The following is a 13,115-nucleotide window of genomic DNA, read 5'->3' on the forward strand; positions in this document are numbered from 1 at the left end:
ATTCTGGGGAACGGGGGATTTGGATCGAACAGTAGATATTTATACACAGAACAATCGGCGCATCACATTTTTAGGAGTCTTCCCCAATTCTTACTGACCATCTTCCGTTGCGACCCTGAACTTGTGGCCTGCTAAGACTTCGTGTAATTTGTGCCACACCTGGCGCATCCGGGCGTTGACTTCGGTGACTGGGAGTGCAGCATGGCGACCAATGAGCTGGCAAAGCACATACTAGAGACGTCAGTCATATGTGCCACTCTCAGTTTCGGCCAATCCCTCCCAGTGAATACACGTGGGGAAATTAATATAACCGAATTGACCGCAGGCCAGCTGCGGTACCACATACAGCCCACCGACATCTGATGACTGATTGGTCGAGCTCAAGACGGAGCGCCCTTCATCCGAAGCCAAGGCAGTTGGTTGGTCCTCTGGAGATGATACGAGAATGTGACCTTCCTGGTCTGGAATGAAAGCTGACAATGTAGCTGCAGTGTTGACGTGGTCTCGCCATCATGCGTAAATGATTGGAAGAGACGAGTCCCGGAACGTCCTGCATCCGAAGCCAAGGCAGCCGCGTGGCCGCGATGACGCGGCAACAGTGATCTTTTTCTGGAAATAAGACGATAATAAAGCGCCCTCTCATCCGAGGCCGCATAGTTGGAGGCAGTGCTGACGTGGCCTCGCCGAAAAAGGGGAGATGAGCAGAAGAGGCGAGTCGCGGAACGTCCTGCATCCGAGGCTAAGGCAGCTTGGTGGTCCTCTGGAGATGAGGCAGGAATGGGACCTTCCTCATCTGGAATGAAAGCTGACAATGTGGCTTAAGTGTTGACGTGGTCTCGTCATCATGTGTGAATGATTGGAAGAGACAATCCCGGAACGTCGTACATCCGAAATGAAGGCAACAGCGCGGCAGCGATGCCAACATGGCTTCGAGTAGGCGATCGTTATCAGAATGGGAGCAGCCCTTGGGAGACGAAAGAAACCTCCATGGCTGCGAAGGGTTTGCTGGTAGCTGATCTCTAGAAAAGACTCAGAGTAGTGATGAAGTGAATGTTATTTTCAGCGTGACTTATATGAAGATTGGTGTGTAGTGTGGAAAGTAGGCAGTGCTGACAGTAGAGTTCGATTGAGCCGGAACGCAGATGGGATTGAAAATGTTAGGTCGGACTCGTAGCCATGGGGACAGGCATAATGAGTGTCGTGGTCAATCTTGTGGCAAAGAAAGAGAAGAAAGAAGTCAAGAATACATCGAGGGGACTTTGCGGGAAGGCAGTCTTATATATGTATTTAGGTGGAGACAGGGGTATATGACCGCGCGATGCCCAATCGGGAAGGGGGGCTAAACCCGGGAGGTGCGACAGCGTGTTCTCGACTACATTTCAATACCCATCAGGTTGAACGCCGGATGTTGATAATGATAATTTACTGGAAGAGCAACGGTTGTAGAAGAAGTATGGGAGACATTCATCAGTAGTTTGGCGAGGTCAAGTACATACGCGGCCTCTCCTTGGTTGACAGCCGCAGCAGGTTTGAGAGACGGACGGCATGAACATGACGTTGTGTCTATGATGTATGATGAATCGATAAGTGTCGAGCATTGATATTGGATATTCTTTTGATTCCCTCAATACCGAAACATACAAGATCAGCCTGGCAGTAGTAGAACACCTTCATAGTTTGTGGCCCACGAACGTAATTAATGTTGGCTTCTTAATGACCCAAACGCGATAACGGACAGGAAAGCAATGCCGCGTAAAAGCATTGCGCCATTGGCGAGAGGAAAGAGCAAAATGAAAAATGCTACGAGAGGTAGGTTGAACAATAAAAGGAGAGAGGGAATAAAAATATTTGCCATGGTCGGAATCGAACCAACCCCTCCCAGCCACCCTTAACAGTATCAAGGGACTTAAGGCGGGTGTGCTACCATTACACCACATGGCTCTTGCTGCTGCTGGTGTTAGTGTTGATGACAGGCAAGAGCGTTGTTAGGGCTGATATGGATCGCATGGCCCGCCATTGGTTTTCAATGGAGAAAGGCCAGGGACAGAGGGGGTCAGATGGCTGGGGTCAAACCAAACCATCGCAACTTATGTCTCGCAAGGCGGTCTTCAGCCCGTCCACAGCCAGGTGTGCAGCTAACTTCAGCACCTGCGGTTTGCCTTTTCAGGAGAATATGAGGGAACTCCGTATCATCAAGCAAGCGTTTGTAGCTGTAAAACTTGTAATGGACCTAATCAAAAAGAAAAAAAAAAGAACTGGGTATGGCTGGATTCGAACGTGAGACTTCCAAAAGCGAAGGGCCAGTGGGAACGCGCATCCACAGGCCATGATTAATTTATTTTACCATTGAACTAATCAGCTACTTCGCTAGGGAATACTTGAGTTAATCTGGTTTAAGTACTGGGTCGATCTCTTATGCCAGTGATTTGCCAAAAGGTAGCTACGTTTCGAACCAGCGTTTCTTCAAACTATGTCTCGACGCAGTGTGTCGACATCCCCAGTTTTGGCGTGATACTGCTACACTACACGTCACTTCCGCCGTTCTCGTCGAACTACGGAATGATAAATGCTCCGGTACTTTCTGTGACATTGTTACTTTGGGGCGAGGGGTTCAAGATTGTGGTTCTGCCTGGGGAAGATAGGGGGGAAGGTTCGAACAGCCAAGTGGGAGCAGAAAGATTGACTTGGGCAGCAGTCTACGTGGACGCCTCTGGGGGATGAGACGGCAATCAAATCGACATCTCTCCAGGTCGTGACGCACCAGATTGCCTCCAGCGTGCTGCAATGCACCACTTGCCTTTTATCTGTTGATGGTGGGTCGCCTGTTTGCCTGATGGGTTTCCTAGGGACACGAGATGCGAGTTTTGTGGGAACAGTCAGTAGAAGCGCAACAGTTGAAAGACTGCCAGAGAGCCAAAAAAAAAAAAAAAAAAAAAAAAAAAAAAAAAGTACTGGACACGAGAGGAATCGAACCAATGCCTCTCAGGCTGCGCTGCTCGTAGCGGGATTACGTCTCACGCAATTGAGTATGCGACCACTACACCACGTGCCCCCAATGCTGTAGAAGCATGGGAGTATTGGACGCTTTGTGCCTCAGGTGTGCGCAAGATATCGAGTGGAAAGGAGATAGTTGGGCAAAAAATTGGACACGAGAGGAATCGAACCAATGCTTCCCAACTCGCTGCCGGCGATAGGGGCGCCATTCACGTAGCTGGGCGTGCAACCACTACACTACATGCCCTTTTCTTATGTTGGATGCTGAGCAGGTTGATTGGGTACTTCATCTCCCGTGGGATAAGCACTGTCTACGTGATCTAGCAGCTGGTAAGATATAAGATTGGGAGGACGCCAACGCTAAAAAGAAAAAGAAAAAGATGGACATGAGAGGAATCGAACCAATGCCTCCCAGCTTCGTTAATGGCACAGGTCTCAAAAGGGTGAGTCCATCATACGTAGCTGGGTGTGCAACCACTACACTACATGCCCTTTTTGATATTGTTGAACGCTGGGCAGGTTATTTGGATACTTTTAGTTGTTCCATGTGGTACCAAAACCTTATCACATACATGCATCCACTGTTTGGCAAAATAAATAGGGGGGAGCAAAACCTAAAAAGAATGGGGACGGTTGGAATCGAACCGACGCCTACCAGTCGCTGCCGGCAGCAGTATTGCCATTCACGACTGGTTATGAAACCACTACACCACGTGCCCTTTGCCCGCTTGATATAAAAGGGTGGTGTTGTTTAGGTAATTAGTTTCCTAGGGATCTGGGCTATCTCCTGAGTATGTCGAATATCCAGTAGCAGAAAGTGGGGACTGGCAAAAAGGAACTGGACACGGAGGGGATCGAACCGACGCCTCTCGACTGACGCTCCTGACCAAATCACGATTGCCCAGTCAAGTGTGCAACCACTACACCACGTGCCCTTTGGTTCTGTTGTGTGGAAAGTGGGGTGCACAGGTATCAAATATTGTGGGAAGGTGGCACTGGCTTACAAGAGCAAAAATATGGCATTGGATGGGAGCAAAACAAGGGGAAAAGCAAAATGACGGGGCACGGAGGGAATCGAACCAACGCCTCACGACTGTCGCTCCTGACCAAATCACGATTGTACAAGTCGAGTGTGCATCCACTACACCACATGCCCATGAATGTTGTATGTTGTAGTGAAAGTCATTGTTTTAAGGATATGTACTGAACTGGGTACCATAGGAATGTTCGGTATGCGTTGCTAGGCTTGTTCACGCCAAACATATCGTATTACAGACGCGTGAATCTCATTGGAGAACAGGTATCCAATTTAAGGAGGTTCTACGTTCAGTCGGTGTCACAAACGAAGTCGAGAAGATCATTGCGATTGGTTTGATTGCCCCTGTGCTGATGAAGATGACGGGTCTGCTTAGATGTCTGTTGGGGACAAGTGATCGTCACTTTCGTCTCCATCACCGGTACCGTCGTCCCAATCAGGGTCTGGCTCGAGGTAAATCCGGGCAAGCTCGGAGAAGTCGACACCTTTGGAGCCGCAACCGGTTACCCTGTAGGATAGCATCCTTGCACGATCAAGAGAGGAACCAGGACGGGGAATGAAGGGGCTGCATTCCCCGAACTTGACACGGGTGGATATTATTCCACAACGCCTGCAAATAGGAAGGACAGGAGACCGCGAGGTTGAGTAGACAATGGTACTTGCAGATGCTCTTTGATTTGAGCATGCTGTGCTGCACATGATGCGGGAGTTGGTTGTTGCCACCTTCGGGGTGCAGGGACTCGATGATGATTTTGTGTTTGTATCGGCGGGCGAGGACGCGGGCTCAGTCGTCGGAGGTGTCGTGCTGTTGGGATTAGAGGGTCCAGACCAAGTGCCAAATGACCATTCGTCCTTGGAGGGTGGAGGGCAGTCCATGTTGATGGATATTATTTCGATGCAAGTCAAATGGGATTTGGGAGTTTAAACGAGGGAAACCTGAACTTGACACCAAGCAAGGGCGGAAGCTCCAACAACAATATGTTGCTCGTAATGGACCTGACTGGAGTTTCGCGTGTTGATTGACCAATTGTGATTAGGGTAAAGCTGGGTGTGACGCCGGATGAGAAGTCGTCTGGGCGCTGAGCGACAGTGATTACGGTGAAAGTGGTCACTTTGAGGTTCCCCGATGGAAAGCAGAGTAACAGTGGCTGGTGCTCTGCTGTTATTGTTTGATGAAAACGTGATGTGTCAACTTGTTGGGAGGTTCGTTGAAAACGTGGCACTGGTGGAATCGGCATTGGTATATGAAGACAAGTTTCCGTCAAACTCATTAAAATGGAAGAATCTGGTGAACAGTTTTTGAGTTTATGTCTTCTGAGGGTCATCTGCTGTTTCTGAGTCTTCTGCTTTTGTCAGGGAGGCTTGGCATGAATCCGAGGAATACCAATTGAGAATTTGGAAGTTGTCAATGTACGTGCGAGAACACAGTGCAACAATTCCTACCGACTCTCGGTGTCAGCATTTACTATAGTGGGATTTTTGGAATAAGTGGTTATTCCATCCCTCGTGAGACACTGGATTAACGTGGAATAAACATTATAAACAGGAAGGGATAAACACCGAAAGTCGCTTACCAATATAGTTGTCGCAGGTCGGCATCTGTTGTTTCTTCAGTTAACCCATATACCCCAGATTCCGGGAGTGCCCTGGCCTCGGTAGCGATCGATCAGGTAAACCCAGGGATTCACTCCATCCATCGGTTCAGCACTTGCCAATTGGCCCCCTCGGTGGGTGCAAGTTTGAATGGTGCTTTGTACGAGCCTACTCGAGTGACCCAAGTATCCGTCCATATACAGGAAGTATCGCAACAGTCAGTTGGTGCTCGGCATACGACAGCAGGATATCTAAGTACATACATACCTGCCTGAAAGAAAAAGCAAATTTTATGTCATGATTGGTGGTGGCCGCCTGTGAGTCCCGACATGCTGGGCGCCGTCCCAACACGGCCCGTTTTCGCTCTAGTTGGTTCCAATCGCTAGGCGCCGTAGCACAGTGGGCCGCCGCCAACAGTAGCGCTTTGCCAATTCAAGCATCAGGGCAGTGCCAAAATGGGAACACGCGTCGTCATATCGAAACATCAATGCCGACATCCAGTCACCCCAGATATCTTGCCAACTGACATGAGCGAATACAAAATCTGTTGCGACAATTGCTTTTACTTTTAGGATTGCATATTCAAGACATCAAGACTCAGTTGTTATTGTGCTGTGCCCCCGCCATTACCTTCTGCACCTGCCACCAAATGAGTGCTGCGTTGGAAGCCTTTGTCGCGCCTTGGAGATACCACCTCGACCACAATGGCGACTCCAAGTTTCGGGACACCAGGAAAACACAATTTCCCGACTACTACCATCGACACGATGCAGCAGACCAAGGCGCAGAAGCTGGCACATTAGTCACCACATCTCACATACATTCCTTTCAGCTCGGGACCGGTGCATCAATCTACACCCAGTCCATCTTGCCTGCGATTCTCCAAGCCCGTCGAGAAATCATTCTGGTGACCTGCTTCTGGGCAAAGTCCGACACATTGACGGCTTTGTGCAACACCATTGCCCAACTCGCACAAGAGAGGGAACGATTCATCAGCCAGTCAGGTGCTCCCATTGAGCCTCTCCGGATCCGCATTTGCTTCTCTTCGCGGTCCTTGTTCCAGAAGCTCTTCCACCCAAACTCCAAGGATGGCTACGTCTACCCGCCGCATACCTGGCCCTCTCAATTGGGTCTGCCCGCGGCCGAGGCACTCAAGGCCGGGGCTATCGACCTCCAAGTGAAGACATTGTTTTTCCTTCCCTTCAGCGTCATGCACCCCAAGTTTGTGGTGGTCGACCGCCAGCGCGCTTGGCTCCCCAGCTGTAACGTGAGCTGGGAACCATGGCTCGAAGGCTGCGTCGACATCTCTGGGAGCGCCGTCTCGGGCTTGATGCGATTCTACCAGAGCGTCTGGGAAAGCGATCTGCCCGTCCTACCGGCCGATAACGACACCAGCCCGCTGTCGCCTGAAATCGTCCCGTCCTGGCTGAATGTGATACAAAGCCCCGCCAGTCGCTTTGCACCTCTATCCATGGACGCCATCCCAACCGCCTTGCTGCCCTCGTCCCATCACCAGAACCCATGTTTTCGGCCGTTCCCATGGATGGACGATCCAAAGCCTCCATTGACGCCATTGAATGTCGCAGTCAGCTGCCTGCTCGACATGGCCCATCATTCCATCTATATCCAGACGCCCAATTTGACTTCGGCTTCCGTAATGGATGGCATCTTGCAGGCGTTGGGCCGAGGCGTCCATGTCACCATTGTCACTGGCAAAAACATGATGTTGGTGGAACAAATCGTCACTGCCGGCACCACCACAAGCCGCTGCCTCAAGTCTCTCATTCGGCGCTACCATAACCTCAAAGGTTCTACCTCATCTCTGACGCAACCTCAGGTCGATGATGCACTGGCAACGAACCCCGACATTGACTTGGAGGCTGGCAGACCCAGACTGGGCCGTCTCCGGATCGCATACTTTCGCCCTGACGTTCAGGCGAAAGGGATTGCTGAAGAGCCTGTGCAATCTCATCTGAAGTTGACCGTTGTTGATGATGAGTACGTCGTACTGGGATCTGGCAACATGGACCGCGCCAGCTGGTTCACGAGTCAAGAGTTGGGCATTCTTTTCCGCTCTGTCCAATTTGCGAACGTTGTCAGCAGCAACGTCAATGACGTACTCAAAACAAGGACAGACACAATCTACGAATCTGGTCGGGCTCGCGATGATTGAGCTCCTGCGCACAGCACCATCAGCAGCTTGATTGCTCTTGGCTTTACCAAAGGACCAGTAAAAGGACTGCGCGACGGCTCAAGGGTAGTCAAAATGTCGAGGCGATCCAATGATCATGATCGGACCTTCCGAGCCAAGCATGCCGAGAAATGCGCAGCAGCTGTTTGTTGCCATTTCTTCCTGCATGCGGCCAAGTGTGTTTTCAAACAAGCTCTCTCTCGCCCTCCCCCCACGCAATTGGACTGGCGCCCGGCGTTTTTATCACGCTGCCTGCCGGTGGTTCTAGACCACGCAACTTTTCCCCGTTTCTTGGACAAATCGACGCCCGGCAATCTGGCGTGTTTTTGCCTCGGATCATTTATGGCAATTTGAGCAGCGATGATATACGTTATGTTCCACGCTATACTTGAAGCGAATAATTTTTATCCCTCCTCAGTTGCCTCCCAGTTCATTCAGGCTGCACATCAATACCGCATACGTCATGCTTCGGTCAGGCTCAGCTTCCAGCACACCCGAGGCAGACTCGCACCCAAAGAGCGGCAGCGCTGAAAAAAGCCTCAACCGCTGCCGTGCGCCACCACCGACCGGTTAGCTGATAAGGACAGTAAACGCCTAGCGCTGTGAAACCCCATGGTCACGCCACAGATCCTCGGGGACTAAGAAGACAAGAAGCCACTATGGACAACTCTGTCGATTTTCCCACTTTTGGAAATGCACCCACCTCGGCTGTACAAGATGCCATCCAGTTATCGTCCAGTACCCATGCGCGGCTGGCCGCAGTTCCAGGCGACTGAAGAAAGGCTATCAGCCCGGACCCTCGCCTCGCCCAGCTGCCTCGACTCGGTAGGCGATTGGGAAAGTCGAAGGATGCTTACCCATGCATGTCTCACGACTTGGGCCCAAGTGTTCAGTCCAGTCCGTCCGAGCCCCGCGCAGCCGGGCGAGCCAGGGTCCCCCGGCCCCCATACTTATTATTCGTTAGGAATCAGCTTGGCGATGCACCACTTACGGGATTGACATATGCTAGGCGCTATCTGCCAATTGGAAGGACCTCTGACCGATGCACTTTCTATCTGATCTCGCCTTGCACAGCATGGATGCACCGATTGCAGACCGACCCAGTTACGCAGCCCTACTGTACTGTGCAGTTATTTAAAACCTTGGCCGCGTCTTCGTCAGCAGTGGAAACATGTTCTCACCCACCCTATCCGTTACCGAGCCAATTTTCTCTCGCTCTCGTTCTCGGCGGCGTCTTGTCTCTCTAGTAAATCTCCCTTTGTCCGATCTTCCCAAAGACGAACTTCGCAACTGCATGCGCTTGCCCAAGCCCTTCCGCTAATACTTCCCACCGCCAAAGCCAATTAGCCGCAGCCTGGTCTAGCAAAAGCCGGTGGCCGCGCGCCTCACCTCTTCTTGCACCATGAGTTCGTCCGGCGTTGACTACGCCAAGAGCTCGCCGTCGACCCAGTATGCGACGGCCTCGAATGGCTCGGACGCAGAAAAGAACGTCGAGTTCGGGGCGCCGGCGGGTCGGATCCCGTCGGTGTCTGTGGGCAGCGCGTTAGACCAGACGCATCGCAAGCTAAAATCCCGCCACATCCAGCTCATCGGAATTGGCGGCACCATCGGCACCGCGCTCTACGTCCAGATCGGCAAGGGCCTGCTCCAGGGCGGCCCGGCCAGCCTGTTCCTGGCCTTCACGCTCTGGTGCTCCGTAATCCTGTCCGTCACCCTGTGCATGGCGGAGATGGTCACGTACCTGCCCATCTCGTCGCCGTTTATTCGCTTTGCGGGCCGCTGGGTCGACGAGGCTTTCGGCTTCGCTGCTGGATGGAGTAGGTTTTATGATTGATCCTAGTGCTGAATTGTGATGTGTATGTGAGCGATTGTTACTGATATGAGACTTTTACTTGACACAGATTTCTTCATCTTTGAAGCTGCCTTGGTTCCCTTTGAGATCACTGCATGCAATGTCATCATCCACTTTTGGAGTGAAGCAGTCCCGACCGCCGCCATCATTTCGATTGTGATCTCACTGTACGCTCTGATCAATTTGCTGGCCGTGAAATGGTACGGCGAGAGTGAGTTCTGGGCTGCGCTCGGCAAGGTCTTGCTCATTATCGGCCTCATCATTTTCACCTTCATTGTGATGCTTGGTGGTAATCCCCAACATGACCGGTTTGGGTTCCGTTATGTACGTATACATCGTGACTTGAACTTGATCGCGATTTTTGGCTTTTGCCCCCTTCTTTGTGGTTCGTTTGTTGAATGCTGGGTTTGGGTGTTGGTCAACACCCTCAGTTGCGCCTATGTGCTGCGGCTCAATTGAGTCATGTCTTCTCCCTGCATAATCACACTTGCTAATGACTCTTGATCGACGTGCAGTGGAAAAACCCGGGCTCGTTCAACACATTCTACCACTCGGGCGACCTCGGCCGCTTCATGGGGTTCCTGCAGTGCCTCATCCAGGCCTCCTTCACCATCGCGGGACCCGACTACGTCTCCATGGCGGCGGGCGAGGCCGAGAACCCGCGCTTCGTCATGCCGCGCGCCTACAATGCCGTCTTTTACCGACTGACGACCTTCTTCATGCTCGGCTCCCTGTGCGTCGGCATCTTGGTCCCCTACAATGACGCCACCATGGCCGACGCCTTCGAGAAGGACAAGCCCGGCGCCGCTGCCTCGCCCTATGTCATTGCCATGAGCCGGCTGGGGATCCCCGTGCTGCCCCACATCGTCAACGCCATGGTCCTCACGGCCGCCTTCTCGGCGGGCAACAGCTACGTCTACTGCGCCTCGCGGTCGCTCTTCGGCCTGGCCCTCGAGGGCAAGGCCCCGCGCTTCCTGACCGTCTGCCTCGGCAACGGCGTGCCCATCTACAGCGTCGCCGTCGTCCTGCTCATCTCGCTGCTCTCGTTCCTGCAGGTGTCGGAGGGCTCCGCGACGGTGCTCAGCTGGTTCGTCTCGCTGGTGACGGCGTCGCAGCTCATCAACTTCAGCGTCATGTGCGTCACGTACCTCTGCTTCCACCGCGCCCTCCGCGCCCAAGGCATTCCGCGGGCGTCGCTGCCGTACCGCGGGTTCGGGCAGCCGTACGCGGCGTGGTATGCGCTCGTGGCGACGTTCGTCATGGCGTGGATGGGCGGGTACACGGTGTTTTTGCCGGGGAAGTGGGATGTGCCTAGCTTCTTGTTCTCGTGAGTTTTTGCTTTTTTCTCTTATTCATTATCCATCTAGATAGGAGTGTTCAATTGCTGACGTACGATTGTTTGAACTGTTCTAGGTACATGATGCTGTTCATTTGCCCCGTCCTATACGTGGGGTGGAAGATTGTCCACAGGACCAAGTTCGTCAAGCCCCACGAGGCGGACCTCGTGCAGGACCTCGCGGGCATTGAAGAGTACACAAGAAACTTCGTGGTTGTTCCGGCTAAGTGAGTAACACCGTTCCTTATTCACTCTCATAATGTGCCATTCAGCTGATCTCTTCCCAGGAGTCGTTTCGAGCGGGTACTAGATGTGCTGTTCGGCTGACACACTTGTGGGCGTATCGGGAGTTGTTGTTCAGCGGGGCGTCACACAACGGGAACAATGCAAGCGGTCACAGTACTTCAGTCTCTATTCTGGTCGGGGTATCATATATCAGTACATCAAGCAAGTAATTGCTCGTCTCGTTACAATCCATAGCCTCATAGGGCTTGTCTATTCCCATCTCTGTTCCCGTCCAACGTTGTACTCGTCACCACTTTGTTGGCATCAACAAAATTCCGTCCATCGCTTGCGGCACTTCAAATCCACCATATGGTTTGACACAGAGCCTTCGCCCAAGTATTTCGTAATATTTCCTTCACTCCTGCCTGTTGCGGTACTTTAGTCGTCGGGTGTCCATTCCGAGTCGCTGTGCACGTCATCGTCATCGGACTCGCACCACTCGAACCCATCGCTTTCATCGCTCTCGTAGTCGTCCTCCAGCTCTTCTTCAGAGTCAGAATCGATGGTGTAAGGTCGCAAGGATGTGCCCGTCTGAGCCGGGGTCTTGGCTGGATTGCTGCTTCCGCCGCTGTCCCGCCTCGCTAGTCGCACTTGTAGCTTCTTCACTTGCATTGGCGACCTGTTCCTGACCAGGCTGGATCTTCGCCGGCCAGAAGAGCTTTCTCCTTGCTCGATGTTTTGCCCCCGCGGCTTGGTGGCGGCGGCGCTGCTTTTGGTGTCGCTCTTCGCCTTCCCCTTGTCATTACCATTTCCTCTTTTCCTGTCATCCCTCCCTTGCTTCCTCTGCTTCTTGGAATAACGTCCTCCGCGGCGATGCTCGTCCACCTTGCCGCCCCAGCTCTTGGCCACCTCGTCGATCTTGGCGAGCACCACGTCGCGCGCCTGGTTCTTGGTGTGCGTCTTGGCCCTCAGCATGCCGTCGTAGTCCGTGTGGGTGTGGCGGATGTGGGCGCGCACCGCCAGCCTGGCCTTGGTCTCGATGTCGAGCTTGCCGGTGCGGCCTACGCGGCGGCTGCCCTTGAGCATGGCGCGCTGGACCACGAGAGGGACGCTGGCCGCGGGCGTCTTGGGGAACTGTTTCAAAATAGCCTCGCGGAACTGTTTTTCGAGCGCCGCGTCTCGCTTCTCTACGGCGCTGGCCCGGTCGGCGCGCGAGGCCCGCTCGTCTTGCACGACTTGGGCGTGGATGGCGGCGGGGACGCGGATTCCGATGCTTTGCCGCCGGTGGTTGATGACGGCATACACGGTCCTCTTGGCCGCTTGGGTCAGGCGGCGGCAGTTGGCGGTGATGTAGACGTTGCCCTTGGGGACGAAGACGTAGCCCTTGAGCAGGGGGGATGAGACCTTGACGACGGGCTCATGGCCGGGGGGTTGAGAGGGCATAGTGGCAGGGAGTGTGATGTGATGTGATAACTCAACGCCAACGTCTCGAACGATTGGTTTTCAGACCAGCCTCGTTATACTTCGGGGTTTGGATTCTTTTGTCGTCGAATATGAATCCAAGGGTCGTGGTAGTGCAGCGAGTTGTGCTGCTGTGGGGAATTGAGCTTTGGCTGCAATGCAAGCTGATCTGTGTATGCCTATGCAATTCGTTGGCCGATATCTTTGACACGACAGTTTCTTTGCAACGTCGGCCAAACCACTAATAAACTCAATGGGCGTGATTATGCGGCGGCTTTTATTGTCTCCAAAGTGCACAATCGAGAGAAACAGTCCGACAAACACAGCTGGCAAGGTATTGAATAGCGAATGCTGTCTGGTGGCCTAGAGAAACAAAACCATTGTTTCAAAGAGTGGTGAACGGCGGGCACGGACAAAGCGGCCGTTG

At 52.9% G+C, this 13,115-nt stretch overlaps 4 protein-coding genes across 4 annotated transcripts; 2 read left to right on the plus strand and 2 right to left on the minus strand.

Annotated features, from left to right (window-relative positions):
• Positions 1–4,402: 4,402 nt before the first annotated feature.
• On the minus strand, positions 4,403–4,906 carry PG985_016375 (uncharacterized protein; the record flags this gene model as incomplete). Its single annotated transcript, XM_066836141.1, has 1 exon — positions 4,403–4,906. One exon carries the CDS (start codon positions 4,904–4,906, stop codon positions 4,403–4,405), a length of 504 nt encoding a protein of 167 aa, XP_066675892.1.
• Positions 4,907–6,272: 1,366 nt separating this feature from the next.
• PG985_016376 (uncharacterized protein) lies at positions 6,273–7,796 on the plus strand (the record flags this gene model as incomplete). Its single annotated transcript, XM_066836142.1, has 1 exon — positions 6,273–7,796. The coding sequence occupies one exon, from the start codon at positions 6,273–6,275 to the stop codon at positions 7,794–7,796; it is 1,524 nt and encodes a 507-aa protein (XP_066675893.1).
• A 1,420-nt stretch (positions 7,797–9,216) lies between these two features.
• On the plus strand, positions 9,217–11,329 carry PG985_016377 (uncharacterized protein; the record flags this gene model as incomplete). Its single annotated transcript, XM_066836143.1, has 5 exons — positions 9,217–9,631; positions 9,716–9,990; positions 10,182–10,993; positions 11,080–11,229; positions 11,290–11,329. The coding sequence occupies 5 exons, from the start codon at positions 9,217–9,219 to the stop codon at positions 11,327–11,329; spliced, it is 1,692 nt and encodes a 563-aa protein (XP_066675894.1).
• Positions 11,330–11,665: 336 nt separating this feature from the next.
• Positions 11,666–12,670, minus strand: PG985_016378 (uncharacterized protein; the record flags this gene model as incomplete). The annotated part of the gene is made up of 1 exon (XM_066836144.1): positions 11,666–12,670. One exon carries the CDS (start codon positions 12,668–12,670, stop codon positions 11,666–11,668), a length of 1,005 nt encoding a protein of 334 aa, XP_066675895.1.
• Positions 12,671–13,115: the final 445 nt, after the last annotated feature.

The sequence above is a fragment of the Apiospora marii genome (assembly GCF_038362585.1).
Source record: "Apiospora marii strain CBS 49790 chromosome Unknown utg000015l_segment0_segment0, whole genome shotgun sequence".
NCBI lineage: Eukaryota > Fungi > Ascomycota > Sordariomycetes > Amphisphaeriales > Apiosporaceae > Apiospora > Apiospora marii.